Here is an 18,454-nt window from a genome sequence, read left to right as displayed (position 1 = left end):
ACAGCTGTCTGTGTGGAGCTTTTAGTGTTGATAAGGCAACGCTGACTCGCATATGACACATTACAGATGTGGTTTGGCTGCGTAACCATAACATAATTTTCTGATTTGAGATCTGTCATTTAGGAGTACAAACAGTCGTTCATCTAATATGCCATACATGACCTAAGTAAATAGCTAGACTCACACACGTGACCCTGTACAGTATGAACAGACCATTGTTCATGTTTAAGAAGGCATGTAACAGTTAATGCCCTGTAGAAATAACATTGTTGGGCCATGTATGCACTTTTACATTTTGTACTTCACAGTACATCACAATTTTTTGCTGCTTTAGCATATCTTCAGATCAGTACTGATGTCTATCTACTGTTTGGCTAGAGCATAAATTATAGTTTTTTCATTGAAATCTAAATAAAAGAAATGATGTAACTTAATTTAGCAACAATGCCATAAAGGGAAATTACTGAGTATTATAAACGAGTAGTGAGTGATGGCCGAGAACTGTTTGGTAACAAGCCTTCTTTCAAATATCTTTCCTTTAAAGAAATGTATACAGATTTGGAACAATTCGAGGGTGAGAAAATGAAGACAGAATTTATATTTTTGGGTGAACTGTCCCGTTAAGAGATCATGTTTTCTAGAAAATTCAAAAAAAGATTTTTGTATTTTGAGATAATTGTCTTGTGAGTTTTCGAAGATATTTTTCTTATCATTAAATATCGTATCATTAAAAATCATAAAAAAATTGTTCAGATAGATATAGCTGAAACTTACAAAACATAAACAATTCTTATAACTATTTTATATATCGACTGCAATTTTTTCGAAGATGCCTAGTTTGGCAAGGTTGCCTTTGTGGAAGGTTTCTATTTTGCGTGACAAGATTACTTAAACTAAGCTAGTGTGCTTGGGTTAAAGTGCTGCTTTGTGGCATTCTCGCATGAAGTACCATAAGCGAGACCGTCTCTGGAAAATATAGCGTTTCTTCGGCCTGCTTTGAGAAAGCCCTGTACTTGAAACGCTCGGCTGTTGTTTAGTCTACCTCCAAATCTATGTTGTTTAACCTTGAGTGCCTTCTTGTCAATATTTAAACCATTGCTAGCTCTATCTTACACCGTGAATGATTGTTTTGACTGTGTTTGTGTTTGCATGCTATACTTCTTGAAAATGGCTCGATTCAAGCCACCTGCTTTGTTGTTTCCACTGAGCGAATGGAAACCGACTGATGCCTCAACTCTTCTCAGGTACATGTACTGGACGGACTGGGGGGAGGAGCCAAGAATTGAGAGGGCGGGCATGGACGGTACCAGTCGACAAATCATCGTAAAGACTGAAATCTATTGGCCCAACGGATTGACTATTGACCTAGAGGAGCAGAAGCTTTATTGGGCGGATGCCAAGCTCAGCTTCATTCACAAGGCCAACTTGGATGGCACTGCACGGTCAGTATTTTACGTTCGCCTTCACTTTTTTGTCTCATCTTGTTGTCATGTTGTATTTTTCTAATTGTTCAGATGATGGGTTGAATGCCATGGCTTTGTGCATTAGTTCGCCTCAAAACCCCCTCCCGACTTCCTCCTGCTCCACTTACTTTAAACTCGAACTGACCTCCGCACCATTTACTGCTTTAACTTGACCTTGCTTGACGTTATAGTCATGGTTGGACCAAAGAGTTACAAATTCTTAAGTGTATGTAGGATTTCATAGCAGGTTCAATTAAGAGGTAAGTCAAACCCTCTTCCACGCTGAGATTGTCATTGGTCGTCGATTTGTGGGATTTGCGTGAAGTCTGACTGAGCATGTAGTCCAAGAAATGTCTTTTAAGATAAACTAAAGTGAAACGGTGCAAGAAGAGAATAAAAAGGCAAACGAAGAAGGCATTTTGGTGCACACATCTTGCGTTGGCATTCGGTCTTATGCATTGACTTATCCAAGTTTTCCATGAGCTCTGTTTGGCTCAATTTAAATAGGAATGCATCGCATCTGGCAAGTAAGGCAACCAAATTACCGCAGATCGTGTGGACAAATTGCCGGTACTTAGTTTAATTTGTAGTTTACTATTGCTCAAGTTTAGCAAAAAAATTAAAAATGATACTATAAACCTGAGTACTGAACATTACAAACTTACTGGCTAATGTCTCTCCTATTTTTTGACCACATGTATTTATGATATATCAAATCATGCATCTTTAGGACAGATCTCTTATTAGTCTTCAGATTGTCTAGCTTTAGTTTTTTTTACAAACCGATAAACAAATTGTGTTAACTTGCATTGAAGGAGGTATGTCACTCATTTGTAAAGATCAGAATATTCTGCCAATATGCATTGACCTGGAGCATCTTAGCAGCTGCCTTGCAGTGGTCTCTCAATAGCATCGTTTCTGAATACCCTAGCAACGGCATAGCAACGCCCTGGGAACCGTTCGGAGGGGACTTTTGTATGGCCAAGCACTTTTCAAATTTTCTACAGACAATTTAGAAATCAAGTTTATTTTATTGATATACTGCATAGACCACTTCACAAAATGTAAACACTGGACCAAAAGCACTTCTGGATTGATTTTTATTTATTTTATTAAATCCTATATATATACTTTAAATATATTATTTTAACATTTTGATATAAATGTTCTGTTGGTTGTATTTTGTTTTAGTAAAGAAAACTGAAACCGGAAGTTGTTCTGGACCAGCATTGTTTAAGCCTTCTGATGTGGTCTATACATTATACTACATTATCTACATTAAACAATTTTACAGTTTATACATCAATTTTTTTATTAAAGTGTTCCTGTATATTTTTTAATAATGTTTAGGTTTGCTTGTTTTTACCCATATTTTCCTGTGTTGAGTTGTGCTGCGTAACCCATTAAAAACATTTGCTGTGTTCTGTTGGCCTTCAGAAAAGATTCTACTGAATCAGGTTTGAGTAATTGCAGTTCTCATGGATTTGTGAATCAGCGGCACGGGTTTGATTCCCGACTCCTAATGACACTTGTGGCATTAAGCCATTATTTTAAGGTTCCTCGCTCAAAATTGGCCGAAGAACAGACGCTCCTCAGAGATTCTGTTCCCTGTCACCTCAATACAAATTTGCTAGCGCCTCTCTTCAAACGTTTACGCTCGGTCGTTTTTAAAATAATAAAAGCCCTGGCTCTCGCGTCTGTTGTTCCGGACACCTCTGTTTAATGGCTGTTTTCGTTTGCCGCCTTCAAAGCGGCCGCCGATACCGACAACACGTCAAAAGCTGTGAAAAATCTGGTTGTAATTACTTTTCGAGAACGCCGACCCCCTCCTTTCCACAGTTCGTCACACGCTATTAAAAACTGAGGGGCGAACAACATGTTAACTGTAACTCCTGCATACAAGCTCACGCACCCCCCCCGCCGCCTCCTACCCGGGAAAATTTATCCCCTCTCATCCCGCTATAGCTCCGTGATTGATGAGCGCTGCTTCTCTGAATAGTGCGGCATTAGGGTTCTGAGGCAGCCGGGGCTTTGATCCGCTAACATTTATTTATGTCCGCTGTCGGCCCGTTGCACAGTCTGGTGGATGAGAAGGCCGCTGTTTGGACCAGACAAACTCGACAGGCTCGGCTCAGATGGACTCCCGGTTGCCGAGGGAACTTCACTTAATAAGGGCAGCTGTACCGGTGTCGACTGCTTGCTAACAGCCGAAACAGATGTGGTTTGCAAGTCGATGACAGCCTTGATTTGTTTAATTCCCCCCACACCCCACGAAACAAGATCGTGAAGGGGTTATCCGTGTTCGCTTCAGGTTTCCTGACGGGTTTGAAAAAGATGTCAGTTTTTGATTGTTTGGACTGAAATTTGCATTCCGTATTTTCTTTGGAAAGTATGAGTTTCTTATACACCCCAAAAGTGCTGGATTTATAATCCCATTGCGCTTATTTGATAAACTATTGCAGTTGTGATTTAAAATGTATGTGTTTTGTATACGTCTATAGGGAGGCAGTTGTGCAAGGGTCACTCACCCACCCGTTCGCCCTCACGCTTTACAACCAAACGCTTTACTGGACCGACTGGCAGACGCGCTCCATCCACGCCTGTAACAAGCACACCGGGGAGAAGCGGAGAGAAATTCTTAATGGGATTTACGCGCCGATGGACATCCAGGTGCTCGGCTCTGAGCGACAGCCCAACAGTGAGTCTCCTAAAACACTTCCTAACACTGGTTTTGCTGGTTTAAACCAAACTGGGTTTATCACGCACAGGCCAACCCCAAAAATAAATGTGAACACATTTTGACCGTTTCATAAATCCACCGAAGTGAAGCAGAAAACATAGGCGTAGATCCTTTCGCAAAACTGCGATCAGAGAATCAAGTTCCCTTGGAAATGGAGTTTCCATGCAATCCTTTACATTCCATGTTTAATTTTTTAGGCTCTGGTTTCAGTACTTGCTGTACTGTGACTTTTTAAAAGTTTGTGGCAATCTGGAGAGAGCAGTTCTCAGGGACTCAGGGAATGAAATTTTTCAAGTGTCCAGCATTCCACTCTGAGCAAATAAACATAGCTCCTCACTAGAGACGGGGAACAGTCCCAGCTCAGAGCAACCCCCACCTTTGTGTGTGTGTGTGTGTGTGTGTGTGTGTGTGTGTCTGTGTGAGGATGTGGGTTGGTCTGGAACATTAAACAGCTTGCAAACACAACTATGTAAGTGTTAGTAGTGATAAAGGTGAGATAAGAGCAAAACAATTACTTATTAAAATTGTAAGATAGTTTGGAAAGATGATCATTAAATGTTTGGAAAAAACATTGTTAAAACAAGATGTATACCATACTTTTTATATCCGATATACATATCAGACATATCTTGTAGGTCATTTAGAAATATGTTAGTAATTAAGTAAATTTTTTGAGGTTTATGGGGTTAAAACAAGAAAAAAAAACGAGACATCATTACGCTTTACCCCCAAAAAATATTCTGTCATCATTTACTCACCGTCATGTCATTACAAACCTGTAGAATCTGTGAATCTGCAAATCTGCATAACACAAAAGAGGATGTTTTGAAGAATGTTGGGCACCAAACAACATTTGCGCTCCATTTACTTCCATTGTATGGTGAAAAAATGACAACAGAATTTTTATTTTTTTGAGGGGAACAATCCCTTCGAGGATGTTTAGATATTTTGACTGTAAACACGCAAAAAATACTTCAAATGTGACCCTGGACAACAAAACCTTATGGATCAATTTTTCGAAAATGAGATTTTTACATGATCTGAAAGCTGAATAAATAAGCTTTCTATTGATGTATTGAGTATCTGGCTGAGATACAACCGTTTAAAACTCACGAATCTGAGAGTGCAAAAAAAACAATATTAAGAATATTGCCTGTGTCACTTTCAATTTTACTTTATCCACAAAAATCTGCCAGTATTCTAAAATTGCGTGAGATTCCTCGCGTGTCCGTGAACTGTGGGCCGTCAGACAATGTGTTGACCATCAAACAATGCGGACATCACATCTGCGAGCCAGCTAGATCTGGGATAACAAGGGTCGGGGTCATGGGCGTGCGCATTTCCCTGACAGAGCAGATGCGTCTCGACTGCGCTGAGCGGAAATGGAAAAATCTGTAACAGGAAAGAGACAGTTTTGTCATCACCTGCTATTGTTTAGAGGTTGCTGTTATGCGATTTCTTTCCTTAAATCCGTCATCTCATAGGTGAAAAGATCATGACCTAATGGGGATATATAATGTGTGACATCTCACAGTTTTTTTTATAAAGTTGTATTTATCACTTCTTGCATTCAAACCAAGTTTATTCATATAACAGACCTGTTTCTACAATGACATTAAATGCCGTGGATCATTGAACCCCATATCTCATGAACTTTAACAAAATGGGTGAATATGTGGCCAAATGTTCACTTCACTTGTTTACTTCATGTACACTTGTTTATTTTAAATGAGAGGTCGTACAGGATCGCTCAACCGTCTGTTTTATAACTTTTCTCTTTATCTGTCATTGCACCACAGTTCAAACTCCGTGCAGCGAAGGAAACGGAGGCTGTTCCCATCTGTGCCTTCTTTCCCCCGTGCCGCCCTTCTACAGCTGTGCCTGTCCAACGGGGGTTCAACTGAAAGAGGACGGGAAGACCTGCAGACCAGGTGACCATCATTTAACACCGATGTGATGAAAACACGGAAATGTATAAAGAGTCACACAATGTATTTTTAACTTTATCACATCGTCCCCATTCTCATCGTGAAAATGTGGTTTTTTTATGAACTGTGGTTATTCATGAGCTGGTTTTGGAATATTGGCATACTGGGCATCCGGAAAACGTTGCATGCGGCACGCGCGGAAGACCATGACATGGATTAATGTTTGACAGATGCCGCTCCTTTATGATTTTGCCCGAATCGCTCTCTTATGATTCAGCCGTCAGGAATGATGAACTTTTCCATGATATCTAGCGCATTCCTTCCTTATTTTTAAGTTTGGATGAGGCAGTTGACCTGTTTCGGGAGATGGTTTATTGTGTCAAGGTCACTGACCGAGTCAGCCCAAGGTTTAAGTATTTAAGCACAGTTCTGTTTTTAGGATGGAGGTGCGTTTGTTTGTATTAGCCTGGGGGAATGTACACAGACATTGGACATTTGAACAAACCTTTACTTCTTGTATGGTTTTGGTTGGTGTAGTGATGGTCATAAAAAGGAACGGTACATTCTGGTAAACATCAGTGGTGGATACATTTTTCTAGCTGTACTCTGTTCAAAAATATATTGTTGGCTAAATATTGCTTCTTTGTAAATTTAAAATGTTCTTAACAAACATTTGTGGTGGATTTGTGTGAGCAAACCATTCTTTTTGATTTGGTTCTTTTGAATAAATCAATTGAATCAGTTCTAGAGATGCAAATTGGGGCCGATACAGGTCTTTTGTGCTGGATGGGGTATTGAACTGGTGGGTTCCTTTCTAATCCGATCCGTTGCGTTACCCGTGGATGTTACTCTTAAGATTCAAAAAGGACTAACTATCAGGAAACCCTGTATTCCATGTCATGTATTTCGATAGCTTTATGCGAGGAATAAACCAATATAGCAAAATTAAGAAAATCTGACCTCCGCTACTGCTGTCATCTGTCAATCTCCATCCAGCATACATGTGTCCGGTAACAGTCAGGAAGTAACTCATTCCAATGTTTTCATTATTTTTCATAATCACTAGACAATAGTCTATGGTTTTGTTTAAAATGCATTTAGTCAGAGACGGTACTCGCTGAGTATATTAGATTAAAAGACTGAAAGCGGTCTATGTTGTGCGTAATTCATACACTTTAACTTTTTTTTTGTTAACCGTTGGATGGATGCAATGCACTTTGTGTCAAACAAATAACATATTTTTTCTCTTTGTGTTAAAACCTTTTTGAACGACGGTAGGCAAAGATCCCCGCGACTTTAGAAGGATCATCATCAGAAGCACCGTATTGCGGACGCAGAGTGCATGACTGTAAATAATGCATAAGCGCATGCATTAAGCGCATCATTCTGTGTCCAGGATGTGAATGAGCGAGTCTGTTCCACACTGCATCTTCATTTAAGCTCGTATTCAAAAGCCAGAAAAACTTCAGTTTTGTTTTAATAAGGATTCAGGTTTTTGAATGAATGCTTTAGAACTGAAGGATAGAATGTCGGAAGTAGTACCCACATGGAAAACTGCACTGAAGTATACTTAAGTATTGACTACTGTACTGAAATTTCTATATACCCTACTACAATGATTTTAACATTACCACAGTACATAATGAAGTACACTACGGTATTTATTACAGTTGATCAATTCACTGTATTTAATACTAAAGAATACGGAAGTATACATTAAGAAGTGTAGTGAATACTGTAATATACTACATCATGCTACAATTTACCACAATGCACTTTATTAAATACTACATTATATTACAGTACTTTGTCATGTGGGTAGGATCCATTGAAGGACAGTCAAGTTATCCAGGTATCCAGACACATAAAAAGACTTCTCCAAAGATTTTTCCTTCACAAGGCCAAAATAAATACATTGCACCTGTTGAAAATAATTGTCGAGCCTCATGTACTGGCTTTCTTTATATTTTCCCATCTACCCCAGAATAAAATTGTATTGTCCATCACCCGTGTATCTGCTCACCCGGGCTGTTAACAACACATTGCTCTTGTATTAGAAAAAATACATTCGCCCCTTTCTGCTCTTTCAACTTGGATTTTAAACTCCCTCAAATTTCAAGCAATGTATTCCCAGGCCAGGAAACAATGAGATGCATTCATAAGCTCTCATTCCAGCGGTGCTGGTGAAACATAGGCTGTCCAGCGTTGCATAATGGCGAAGGAGAAGTCATCTGGCCAGATGAACCAAGAGCAGATTCTGACTACAGGATTAAGCAACCTGTCCTGAAAAGTTGACAACCAATCAGGAAGCTTAAGCAATAGTTCACTGTATCGCCCTTTGATTGTTGGCAAGAAGAGGGCAGGAATGAATTTGACAGGGGTCCGGCAGGAGAGCGGATTAGCATGAGAAAACGTGCGCGCACCTCTTGTTTGTTTAGCTTGGGTGGCTAAATTGAAAGCATTTGTTTGGGTTTGTCAGGCGTACGCTCGCTTTAATGAAATGAGGGACAAATTAAAAGTGAAAGAATTGAGAATGAAGAAAGGAAAACCATAGAGGAGTCGATTTCTCTCGTCTTTTATTGGTGTCAGTGCTGATGGATGTCACTACTTATTGGGTGCCGTGGACCGCAGCTGGTGTAGTGGGTACTGGAGCGTGGTCTGCTACAAAGGGAGATTAAATAAGGACAAGGTTGGACCTAATTGCTTCCACAGATTGGGTTTGGATGGATTCTACAGTTGGCATTTAAACCTGGCTTGTGGGTTTTGTAATGGTGGAATGTGTTTTCCAACAACACAGTCGGTGCTACTAACTACTTCTGTCACACATTTTTTTAAGTTAAATCTATCCACAAATGCAAACTCATAGAGGGAGGTCAGAATATTTGCGAATCATCTATGATATTTAAGTGCCACATTCATTCTGAATCGAAGTCATTAAAAATGTAATTTATATGAATCTTGTTCTCAGGTGCCGAACAGGTCCTCCTGCTGGCTCGCCGCACCGACCTCCGACGAATCTCTTTGGACTTACCCGACTTCACGGATATAGTCCTGCAAGTCCGAGACATCCGCCATGCAATCGCTATCGACTATGACCCGGTGGAGGGTTACGTCTACTGGACGGATGACGAGGTCAGGGCCATCAAACGCTGCCGCATCGACGGAAGTGATGCTGAAACGCTGATCACCAACGAAATCGACCATCCCGACGGGATCGCGGTGGACTGGGTGGCACGCAACCTTTACTGGACAGACACGGGCACTGACCGCATCGAGGTGACCAGACTCAACGGCACTTCTCGACGTGTGCTCATATCGGAGAACTTGGACGAACCGAGAGCCATCGTGCTGGATCCTGTGAATGGGTACGTGTTTGGTTTTAAGAGCAATTCATTTCTGTCGAGTTCGTATGTCTTACCGTTTGACTCACTTATACAGGTTCATGTACTGGACCGACTGGGGTGAGATACCCAAAATCGAACGGGCCAACCTGGATGGCACAGAACGTGTCGTTTTGCTGAATACTTCGCTTGGGTGGCCCAATGGTTTGGCTGTAGATTCCGTTGCAGGAAAGCTGTACTGGGGAGATGCAAAGACGGACAAAATTGAGGTAATCTTAAGTTTGTGGTATAGATTCAGATTCACTGGTCTTGGTTTTGGGTTTATTGCGCAGAAATCTAAATCTAAAAAAATTGACATTAGACATCCGGTCAGTTCTGGCGCTATTTTTGTTCGCTGAGCCAAACATTGTGAAACGTCGAGTATATTTGTTAAAGATTTCCTGTTTTTTGTTTTGTTTTTTTGACTGCCATTCTCTATAATAGCTGACACTCGACTGCATTCCTAGCTTTGTTACGTTGTCATTTTACCCCTTTTTTTTGTGGCGCGGTTTCTGCGATCGGGGCGTCTTCGAGGTTTTCGCATTGTGTAATTAGTCAGCTACCTGTAGGCACAGGTCCCCAGGTGTCATAATATCTAGAAAGCCATTTTTCAATCCGTCTGTATAGTTGAAAGCTTGTCATGTAAACACAAAGGCTGCTACGGAAACTTCCCCCTCTTTTTTTCGCTCTCGTTTGCTTTTCTTCTCACGCTGACTGTCGACAACCTTCCCTGACATGCTTCTCTCAGTATTAGAGAATGTCTTTCTGTACTTTCTGGAAATACTTTATCTGAGTGAAAAATCTAACCAGTGTGTGACAAGTTTATTCAGGACTCAAACTAGACATCTTTAAAGGGTTGCTTTTATTTATTGAGGCACAGAACCCCCATGAGCCGACAGCTTTGGTCCGTTTACTGGTTGCAGCCGTTCAAAGCCACCAAAGCTCCCTGGAAAATGGCATCACAACTAACCTGTTTGTAACCCGGGGCTTTTCAAGCTGCCCGGTTCCCCGCTGTTCCGTTTGTTGTGAAGACAGGCGGACTGTGGGTGAACGGCAGGGTAAGGCTGGCCTAAACCCACATCGAGTCCTTGTTTGCGTGTACCCGTTTTACAATGTCTTTGAGATGCAGAGGTGCTTTTTTGTTGGCGTTAAAGGAAGGTGCGAGGTGGTGTTTCCTGTGTTAAAGCCAGGCTGAATGAGTTGCGGATTAGGACTCTCCCGCTGACAGATCGTGCTCGGTAAAAGGCCAAGCGTTCATTGAAGTCCACGTGCAGCACCTTTCTAGACTTGTGAACGCTGGTACTCTCTTTACAACTTTACTTCCTATGAAAAAAAAATTCCCCTTGGGCGATTATATTTGTGCGGTTATCACAACTGTTTTAACGGAAGCCTCGTAAAATTGACTGAGAGTGTTCTCATGTTGTTCTAAGTTGTTGTAGAAGGTCCTTTTGTTAGGTTTGAATTAGGGCTGCACAATATTAAAGAAAAATGCGATCATTCTCAATCATGCTATAAACAACCTGTTATACAATAATGCCTGCAAAAATCAGTAAAAATAATAATTTATTGTACTTGAAAATACTTTTAATAAGCTTGAAAGATTGACAACCATCTATGGATGTCATTATGTCAGATTTTCACTAAACAATTATTGTGTCCAAAAGAATTTACGATTGCGATATTATCTTTTGGTTATATTAGATTTGGTCATGTTAAATTTCTTTTTTTTCTTTTTTGTGACAGTAAATTAAACTTAAAATATTCACGCAGGGTGTTTGCAACCCTTCTGACTCTAAAGGCAAAATGTAAAAAAAAAATAGTGTTGCTAAATGTATGGTAGTAACGCAATATCAACACATTTTTTGTCAAAAGTAGTATATTGTGACTACTTCGCAACCGAGATGTTACGCTTCTGAGTGTGAACAGCTTTGTTTGACAAAACAAATCTGACAGTGTTATTGCAAAATGTGATATTTTTTGATATTGTGAAGCCCTAGTTTAAAGCCTTCTTTTCGTATACTAAAGCATATTAGTTATGTTAGTCATTTTTTCTAGAATCAAGATGTCTTTCGTACTCTTGAAACACAGTTAAGATTTGTAAAGATCTCGTGTGACTAGTACACCTCAGAAATGTGTAAATGTATCTTAAAATCTTCGATTTTTGATTGCAGTCAGATCTGAGTGAGAGGTGAGATTTCTCCAAAAGAGACACATCCAAGCTAAAAACATTAAAGAAGCTCCGTTTGTTCTCGATTTAATCTTATTCCCATCTAAGTGAAACAGTTTTGTTTTTGGAAAAAAACTAATTTGTAAATTCTCCTTCCAGTGAAAGTGTCCTAAAGGAGGATTTGGGACACCCTCTCTCTCTCCCTCTTGTCCGACAAATAGCCCGGCTGGGGAGAGGGAAACCCTGCGGTCGTATGCTCAGGCTTGACCCCCCGCCTACTTCAGCACAAAAGCTGCACAGAATAGAGGTGAACCCTTGGGGAGGTCCTTCCCCACCCCTCTGCCAGATGCACTTTTGGGTGACTGCGCCGCATTCCCCAAACTCCCCGCAGCTGACAGAAGCGTTCTGTTCTTCTTTTCTCATAAGGGTTCTTCAGATACACCTTAATGGAGGCGGAGGCCATTCTTTAGCTGGCCCACTTACCCTCCAAATGGAAGAAAAGCCCTTGAAGTGCTAATCGCCCTGAGTTTCAGCGCGGCCCGTCCATTTGTAATTTCTCATTAAAGATTTTCTCTTTATGCATACTGATGCACGCTTACCTCATCTCAGCTGGCCTTTTTGTTTGGCTGATTTTGGACTGCCATAGAACAGAATCACATTTACATGTTACTCTTAGCCTTTTTTTACCGTGCTGGTCCCGTTTTCTTTGATGGGAGGGCGGCTGAAAACAACATTAAGTTTTAAATGAGGAGTTTTGAAAAGTGCCTTCTGGCATTTGGAATGTGGCCGCTCAATGCCTGAATGGTTATAAATAGAGGAATGGAGGCTTTGGGTCCTCCCCTCCCTCCTCTTCCTGCCTCATTTCGCCTTCTTGCTTTTCCCCCTTAACACGTCTTTTTTCACCTTTCTCAAAGTTGAATTGCATTTTGGACCGAGTTACATTTCCATTGTTCATTTTTCATGTTTGTGAAAGGAAAAGTCTTGCTGATGGGACCGTGCTGCTGCTTTAACTTGGCTAGTTTTTGTGATTTTAACTTTTGCCTCTGGCCAGAATGTTTTTGTAAGGATGGCTGAAATGTCTCTGAGTGATTTTTATTATTTTCCATCTTTTGGAATAAAAGTCAGGTCTTATATTTATCAGACATAGTTATCTTTTAATAAAACTTCTTGAAAATTATTATTAGATTGTTAATGATAATCTTTAATTTTTATATTTTTATTAAGCCTTGTTGTGCAAGCACTGATGAGCTTGTGCAGAGGCAGCAGCTTTTGCCAGAGGGGAACTGGAATCCCCTGGTTGGGCCTGGGTTCCCCTGAGGTTTTTTTTCTCGATGGGAGTTTTGGGTTCCTCACCACCGTTTGCATATTGTTTTGCACTATCTGCCTGGCCGGGGGGGCTGCTTTAGAATTCATACTTGTATTAAATGTGTCTCATGTACAGCTGCTTTGTAACAATGAAAATTGTAAAAAGCGCTATATAAATAAAGTTGAGTTGAGTTGAGTTGAGAAAAGCCACTGCCATTTGTCCAGATTGTATCTGCAGACTCTGGACATTTTATTTAGCGTTTCCTGAGGTGCTTTACGTGATGCTTTTTAAACTTTTTTTTTTTTAGAGTTTTTTCACTCTCCAGTTTGGTTTATCCATTTAAAAATGTAAAACTCAAGCATTTTTTTTGTATCTTAAAAAGGGTTTTTAATATTACGCACAACAAATTCATAAATGTATCCAAACTTTTGACTGACAAACTAAATCTTTCTTTCTACTATAAAGCTCTTTTGTTTACTCAAAATGACACTCAAACTTGTTTTCATTTATACAAGTTCACAACAGTCTGACTACACGTAAGAACATCTAGGCACTTTTGAAATTGCGGTTAACCACCTGAAATGTCCTCACCTTCAGCATACGGACTTCCAGCTGGCGTTTCAGGTTCGTGGTGCGTTCTCTTTTACGTGCGATTGAAAGATCGCGCTTTTGAACGTGTGCCAACAACATCCTCTTTCATCTCTGGTCCCGCACTCCTGAAAGGAGGCCTGATTATTGCCGCTTGCACGAGAAGGTTTTTTGCTTAAACAGTATGGGAATTGTGGGCATTCGCTTCTTTCTCTCTATTCGCTTGTTTTTGCCTCTTTTCCGAGCAGCCCGCCCCTTTTTTACCCCTCCCCTTTGAACCTTTTAGAAGTTGCCGCGGACCCCCTTAATTCACCCCTCAGTGTAGAGATGCTTAAGATAACTCGCTTGACTGATATGCCGTCCCTGCTGTAGAAAGTCCCCTGCTTTGTGGGGCAATTATGTAGATTCTGCTTTCACAGGGCCTTTTGTGGCCCCGATTGGAAAGTGCCATGGTGCCCTCTGGGTTCCCATAAAGGCAAATATGTAGAACAGAGTGAAGCAGAACTTGCACAAAACAGGAGGGCTTTTTTGGGGGGGTTGTCTCAAGCCGAGAACGAAGTGTTGTCGAGGACCTCAGTTTGTAAACTGGGTTAAGTTGAAGTCATAGGTTAGTTTTTCAGTGCTTTAGAGAGGTTTGGCATGGGTCAGATGATCAGCAGGTTGACTAGTTTATCAAGATTTTATTCGTTTTCTTCTCTTAAAACAATTGTATCAGTGATTTACTTTCTTCAATTGGCCCGTGTCTTTTTTAGTTGCATTATAAAACCATTTATGGAAAGTGTCGTGTGCTTTTTCATTTTCCTAGTCTTCAAACTAAGTTGGTTCTAAAAATGTGTATTTTTGGTAAATACCTAATTATTATAATAAATACCTGTTGTATATCCTATAACAGATGAATGTTTGATGTTAAAATAGCACGTCTAGCAACGTTTTCAATCCCCTAAAAGTCTTAGTTCTTCATGATGAAGTCATTAGACTACAATGAATCCTGAAGTGCGTTTTGATGGACCTTCAGTATGGCAACAGTGTGATAACAAAAAGCAACGGCTTGAAAGAACGCTTTTATCCGATGCGAGGTGGCCCAGACCTTGTCCGCTGATGGATGCTGGCTAAAAAATAAGTGTGAAGAGGATCAATACTGCTTTTCTTTAAAGTCCCCCAAAGCGCTGATCTAATGGCCCTGGCACATTGTGGCCGGCAGGAGCCGTGAAACTTGATTTGCGCAGGTTTTTTTTCCGTCAAGGGGCCTCTTTCTAAAACATTGGCCATGCTAATGATGTGTCCTTTGTCTGAGTTAGCGGCACATCTAGGGCCCGTCAGAGCGAGGGCTGTTTCGATTTGGACGGTGATGGTGGAATAAGCTGTTTAGAAGTGGCTGCAAGCTTCACATGCAGCTCTTTGGTCTGTTTATGTAGGGTTTGTGATGGGTTTTTCGCTTGGGTTTGGAGGACATCATGAGAACCTCTTTCCCAGGTGGATTGGAGACCAGTTTCTGCACTTAATGAGGATCCTAAAACTTTTTTAGATCTTATGCTGAAGGAGGATAGAAGTAAGAAACTTGGGTAAGTCTGAGCCTGTGTGGACAGCGCTCCAGACATGTGGTGCAATTGTGCCCTGGGAGACACGAGTTCGAGTCCTGGCCCCTCTCTCCTCCCAATTAACTTCCTGTCTCTCTACACGGTCCTATAATTAATAATGGCAAAAAGCCCAAAAATGTAGCTAAAAATAAATAAACTTAGGTAATGGGGCTTGACCTTCATCTCATAACCAGGGCTTCATTCGCGCGATTCGCGCAGCAAGTAGGTCTATTGGCTCTTTGCATTAACATATAAATCACTCGCGCTTTACACGCCATTCGCGTTTGGTCTGAACACAACATAACGTTACTGTGAAATTACCGCATCAAACGTGACGTGCTAACATGGATGCAGCTATGAAGCCGCCGGGTTTGCTTCAGGGAATATTAATTTTTAAGAAGCTTCCCAATAGAAACATCGACAAGACTAAGGTTGTTTGCACCTTGTGCAATGCGGAATTGGTTTAAAAAAAACACTTTCACTCAACAGGTAGAGGTCTAGCTTTAGTTGAAACCAGTAACTTTGTATTGAGATCTAATGTATTATGGCTCCTGTATGACATATCGCTTGTTGCTCCCTCACTCTTTGTAAATCGCTTTGGATAAAAGCGTCTGCTAAATGTAAATGTACTGTAGGAGCTCTTCCAGTCTCAAGTACCACCTAAACGCAAATCATCCCTTAGCTAATGCGGAAGTAAACACAAGTTCATCTTATTGAATATAATTTAATTTTCATCACCAATTATCATAGTAGAACAGCTTTCTCAAGCAGTTTGTGATGCATTTTGGAAACAGGAGATGAGCCCCTGGTCTAATGCGCCACCTGGCTTGAGAAACCCGTTCTCAAAGACTTACTTTTAGTCATTATTTGGGTAGCACACATATTCTGAATGCCTTCGGCAGAATTCAAATGAGCCATTTTAATCTAGATTAATCTAGATTAATCTTGGAATTAATCTAGATTAATCTAGATTAAAAAAATAATCTATGCCCACCACTAATATATATTGATCGTATTAACGTATGTAAAAATTATTTTCAGATTTATTTTAAACTATAAGGCATTGTTACATCTAATCTGAGGTAGAACTTGGCCTTCAATATGTGGATCTTGTTTATTTGTTCTTTCCCTCATTGTGTAGTTGAAGTTTGGACAGAAAAGGTGTTCCTTTGTAATGTCTGACCGATGCTCGCTGTACAAGTCCAGTGAGTTGTCTCAGCTTTTGTTTTCTTAATAGAATTCTCCCAAATTCAACAGAATTGCAAATTTGTGGGTCCGTTAAAAGTCAGGTTTTTCAAAGTGGGCCAAATCCAGCCAGTGGAAGTCCAAGCCAAACAGTCTTATGGTTAATTGCCTGGTAACAGTTTGTTGCTTTTGCTGGCTGTTTCTCTACGAGCTCTTAAATTCTGATGTTTCAGGCTCCAAGGATACACGGTTTGACTTGAATTATAGGGGTATAAAAGACACCTGACGTGCGTAATATTTTCCATCTCCTGTGGCCAGTGCTGTGCACACAATCCAGCGATTCTTACACTCGCGAACTAATTTTGTTTGGGAAAACAAATACCCACGAATTTAGGATCTTTACAGGCAAGCCGAGCGTTTGATACACTTTGATGAAGAGCAGAAAAGCTGTTGAAATGGCTCTTTAGCGTGATTAATTGGGTGATATGTTACGTGTGGGAAAAGCGTTTTATGTGTGCTTTAACCGGGGGGTGTAAAACACTTTGAGAAAAATTGACATTTAACGAACAAAGTAGAACCATTAGCTTTTGTTTGGAATATAGTGCTGGTTTTAATGCTCCCATGTGCTCCTTCTTTCAGACCTCCACAAGGTTATGAACTCAGAGACAACCCTGTTGGAAAAATAAAGGTTGCTTGGGTAGCTGTTTTGGAACAGGGAACATTACTAGCTGTTGTAAGTTGGACATTAGATGGTTTAAGCTCATAGACCACCTCAGACCAGCAGAAAACCACCGCCCAGGTGGTCCAGCTGGTTTTGGAAAATGGTAGTCGGTCAGTCAGCTAATGACCAACTTGAACCAACAACAAACCAGTTTCCATGTTCCATCATCTACAAACATCTACTTTTCCTTTAGATTTCCCAGCTCTCCCTAATTTCACTCGCCTTTATTTCTTCACTCGCTCTGTTTTGTCTTACAAGTGAGCCTTGAGGTATGGTTAAAAGTGTGACCTGTGGCCCCCTCTGCTCGCTTTCACTCATGTCTCATAATCGTTCCTGCTCCGTAGCTCCTCCGTTGCCTCCACAGTCTGTCTCATTTCCTGAGGGGACGCGCATCACCGTCCCACATCTGTCAGCGGGCGGGTGTTGAAGGGGGAAGTCACCAGCGCTCCGCTCCTGTTCTGGAGAGGTCCGCTGGTTAATAACGTGTCACAGCAGAGGTTTTCCCTGTTTTTTTGGACCAGCGTTGCGGTAATATGCCACCAGCAGCTGCCGACTCATCTGCAAGCAATGTATCCCATATGTCCCCAGAGAAAACAAATTGTTTCTGGGTTTACAGGCAATTGAGATACAATTTCAACTTGTAGCTTTACAGTACGGTTAGACAAACCTCTGGATCTCAGGGGCATAGCAGAGCAATACTTAGAAGAAAGATAAGAGAGGTTTTCACAACAATTACATCATATTGAATATAGAATATCATTATCATCATATATATAAATGTAATGAATCATTATGAGGTTAAAAGAATGTTTGTATAGACTTTTTTTGTCCGGCCTTTTTCAGAATTGCTTGTATATATTAAATTACATTACCGGGTTCAGTTTTTGTATTGTTAGTGTAACCTCCCAAATGTATTCATGCCGTTTAATTCCCGTAAAGAGTGCTGTAACAGTGAGCCTGGTCTTGCATTTCACCAAAATGAAGATTTATATTTGTTTTTGGTGGCCAAAGAGAGAGTTTATCATCTCGTACTTCGTAACATTGGTATTGTGTGCTCGGCGAGAAGATAAATTGATTCATAATATTGTTTCCACTGTTTTATTGCAGTAATATAAACTTAAATGTGCCGTTTAGGAGCGTTGGGTAAATTGACTACTTTTCTCAACACAGTTTGACCTTCTCATCTTACTCCTCTTTGTCAAAACATAAGAGCTCCGCTCCTCAAGTCTGGGCGTGTGAGACTCTCCCAAACTAAAAGGGTTGGCCGTATGAAAGCATACAAGATATCCACAGGATGTTGATGTTTTTATTTATGTTGGCTTGTTTACAAAATGAGTAAACGGGATAGAAGAATTTTTGTGAGGTTTGGTTGAAGATTTTTAAAATGTAGAGGTGGCAA

The 18,454-nt window shown here is 40.6% G+C and overlaps 1 protein-coding gene across 1 annotated transcript in view; it reads left to right on the top strand.

Annotated features, from left to right (window-relative positions):
• The window catches only part of lrp5 (low density lipoprotein receptor-related protein 5), a 55,701-nt gene that overhangs the window by 10,655 nt on the left and 26,592 nt on the right, over positions 1 to 18,454 (top strand). The window contains exons 4-8 of the mRNA XM_056739611.1: positions 1,245 to 1,442; positions 3,965 to 4,161; positions 6,003 to 6,134; positions 9,100 to 9,496; positions 9,570 to 9,741. Coding sequence (XP_056595589.1) covers positions 1,245 to 1,442; positions 3,965 to 4,161; positions 6,003 to 6,134; positions 9,100 to 9,496; positions 9,570 to 9,741 — 1,096 coding nt within the window. The remainder of the gene's footprint in view (positions 1 to 1,244; positions 1,443 to 3,964; positions 4,162 to 6,002; positions 6,135 to 9,099; positions 9,497 to 9,569; positions 9,742 to 18,454) is intronic.

Source organism: Triplophysa dalaica, chromosome 24, assembly GCF_015846415.1.
Source record: "Triplophysa dalaica isolate WHDGS20190420 chromosome 24, ASM1584641v1, whole genome shotgun sequence".
In the NCBI taxonomy this organism is placed as follows: Eukaryota; Metazoa; Chordata; class Actinopteri; order Cypriniformes; family Nemacheilidae; genus Triplophysa; species Triplophysa dalaica.
This window is presented reverse-complemented; position numbering and strand designations above follow the sequence as displayed.